Source organism: Antrostomus carolinensis, unplaced genomic scaffold, assembly GCF_000700745.2.
Source record: "Antrostomus carolinensis isolate BGI_N321 unplaced genomic scaffold, ASM70074v2 scaffold18657, whole genome shotgun sequence".
Taxonomy (NCBI): Eukaryota; Metazoa; Chordata; class Aves; order Caprimulgiformes; family Caprimulgidae; genus Antrostomus; species Antrostomus carolinensis.
The window spans coordinates 14,992-17,722 of record NW_010325531.1 but is presented as its reverse complement, the minus strand read 5'-3'; the positions used below and the strand labels follow the sequence as shown (position 1 = coordinate 17,722).

At 35.0% G+C, this 2,731-nt stretch overlaps 1 protein-coding gene across 1 annotated transcript; it reads left to right on the top strand.

Annotated features, from left to right (window-relative positions):
- Window positions 1–211: 211 nt before the first annotated feature.
- Window positions 212–2,508, top strand: MEIG1 (meiosis/spermiogenesis associated 1). Its single transcript, XM_010171260.2, has 2 exons — window positions 212–367; window positions 2,380–2,508. The coding sequence occupies exons 1-2, from the start codon at window positions 230–232 to the stop codon at window positions 2,506–2,508; spliced, it is 267 nt and encodes an 88-aa protein (XP_010169562.1). The 5' UTR covers window positions 212–229.
- Window positions 2,509–2,731: the final 223 nt, after the last annotated feature.

The following is a 2,731-nucleotide window of genomic DNA, read 5'->3' as shown; positions in this document are numbered from 1 at the left end:
TGTTTGAGATCAAGTAGTGCATTTAATTTGATTCCAGCTGCTTATAACATTTTTCTTTTTTAACTTCAGACTTTGAGGGCAAGATAATATTGTACTGTCTATAAATTCCTTTATTTTTAAATTTTATTCTACCCTTTCTATATGTCCCTAACAAAATTGCTTGCTTCTGTCTTCTCTGTTTAATTTTTTAAAATCTAATTTCAGGGAAAAGTCTGAAGTTTCTGGAGTCATGGCTGAAGCTGACATCAAACCAAAATCTATGCATCGTGCCAAAAACTGGTCAGATGAGGTAGAGAACTTATACAGATTTCAGCAAGCTGGATATAGAGATGAGATTGAATACAAACAAGTAAAACAAGTTGATATGGTAAGATTTAGAACTCTGCAAGAGTTATTTAAATTTCTGTCTCGTGTGAAACAATTAAATAAAAATGTCACTTATTTCATTTAGTTTAGGCTAATTTTTGATAGTTTTTTCTTCCAGATCTGACTTGAATTCTTGAGCTATTATTAACTGTGCAGAAGAACTTATTTCACAGAAGGGAAACAGAAACACTCCCCAGCCTGTGCTTTTGTTCACCCTCTCTTGTGCACTTAGAAGCATTATAGATTTCTTTGAATAGATGTAGCTGCTTTGTAAAAGAATAATTTGGTTTTGAGGAAAGGATTTTATCAAAGTTAGTTCTCTGTGAAGTTTCCCCCTTACTCTGCCAATAGACCTGACAGGAAACTCGTTTATTGTCCAGGGAGCCAGTCCTGTGTCCTGTGTCATTGCTACCAACTTCGGTTTTACAGCTGAATGACGTGGTAGCATAATCAGACATTGTGCACACTCAATACTTGGCTTCTGTTGAAACTGTCCACAATAGAAATATTTGATACCAATGGTGGTAAAGGCAGTTGTGACACAGGCACTTATCAACAGAGAACATCAAGGACTTGGGTTTCTTTCTCTCTATAGTTGATGGCAGTGCTCCCTAGCACACCAAATGAGCTAATGAATAATGGCCAGATATTCAGTGGCTGCTTGAGATTCAAAATAGCAACAAAGAGATTAACAGAACAAACAACATACTCTTTTTATTAGAGCTCTGTAATTTATCTTCCAAAGCAGCATGTATGGTATGAAAATATCCACTTTTAAAAGATTTTAATGTCCTGTTGTGCACATAAGTGCAGAATGTTCCTAAGAAAGTCACTCCTCATCCAGTTAACTCAAAACACAGCAAAACGTTGATGTGCATAGTCAGATGCAGTTTATTCTTTTGTTGTGGGCTCAGATAACACTGTAAAGGCTGTGGTGTAAATTCCTTTAACTGTGCGAAAGGAAATCCTGTAATTAGTGTAGCAGGATGAGTCTGTTTGAGATTTATGGCATGAACAATTAAACCCTGATGAAAGTTAAAGAACACCACTTACTCATCGTAAAGTGAGCGTGCATGCTGTTCAAACCTGCCGGGATCTAGCAGTGGTTTTCTTTCAGCTGACACATTTTGAAAGGTCTTGTTTACTCCATATTATGTTTCCATAATACAGTTGTTCTTAATGGTGCAATTATAATATAGGTGGAATTAATATTAAGGCTCTTATGTCTAGACAGAGAATGCAAATAACTGAATGCCTAAAGTAATAAGGTAAGTGATGAGGGACTATTGTGGGACTCTCTGATTAGATATTGCTCTAGTTCGTTTGACATTCTATTGTCAGCCCTGCCTGGAAGAGACATAAGATCCTTATTACCTGGTTTTTAAGGTTCAATTTGATCAGTAGCAGTCATAGGTGTTCAAGCTGCAGATAGCTACTAAAGCCATAAAGCTGTTGAATGTACAAGTGCTCATTAAAGCTTCACATTGTGGGACACTGAAGAGCACCAGGATGGACTGATCTTGCTGTCTTCGAGACTATGGTGCATACAACTCTACTTTATTTTTATGAATTTACTAATGAAAAGCATATTTTTCATGATCAGAAGGATCCTGAAAAAACCTTTAAGTATGTGTCAGTCTTAAGAGAAGTGGAATCTTGCAGCCTTTTAGATTACTGAATAACGGAATAGCATCAATGTTTTATTCCAAAACGAGGTATTTTAAAAGCTTTGGCTAGTCCACTTTTTAAATTGCTCCTTATTTCTAGGTCCTTATTTCTATACTTTTCTGATCACATAGTTTTTTTATATTAGACTAGAAAACTGGTTTCTGACATCTTGCTCTTAATCTTTTTTTTTAAAAAAGCTAAGCACATTAATAGCAAAGTAGTGTTTAGATGTGAATGAGGTTTTCCCATGGAAGCATACCCTGTATTCATTACAATATAATGCACGGACATTGTTTAATGTGAACATGTTCAGGTGAATCTATACCCTTTATATTTTATTCATAGGTCGAGTACTGGCCAGAAACTGGATTTGTTAAGAAACTTCAGAGAAGGAACAATACATTCTATTATTACAATAAGCAAAGAGAATGCGAAGACAAAGAAGTCCATAAAGTGAAAGTTTATGTGTATTAGTTTTGTTATTGTTCTATGTTCTGATTTGTTTGTATTTTTTTAGAAAGCTGTTTGTGAGAATCTGTAAGTAAATGAGATTTGTGTAATCTGTTTTACCTTGAGTATCAATGTCATTTTGGGTTAGAAGGAAGAATACTGGAAATGTAGAGAAATCAGGAATTATAGACATAGGAATTTCCTGCTATAACCGTAAGTCTTATTATCCCCCATTTTCCAAGTTAAA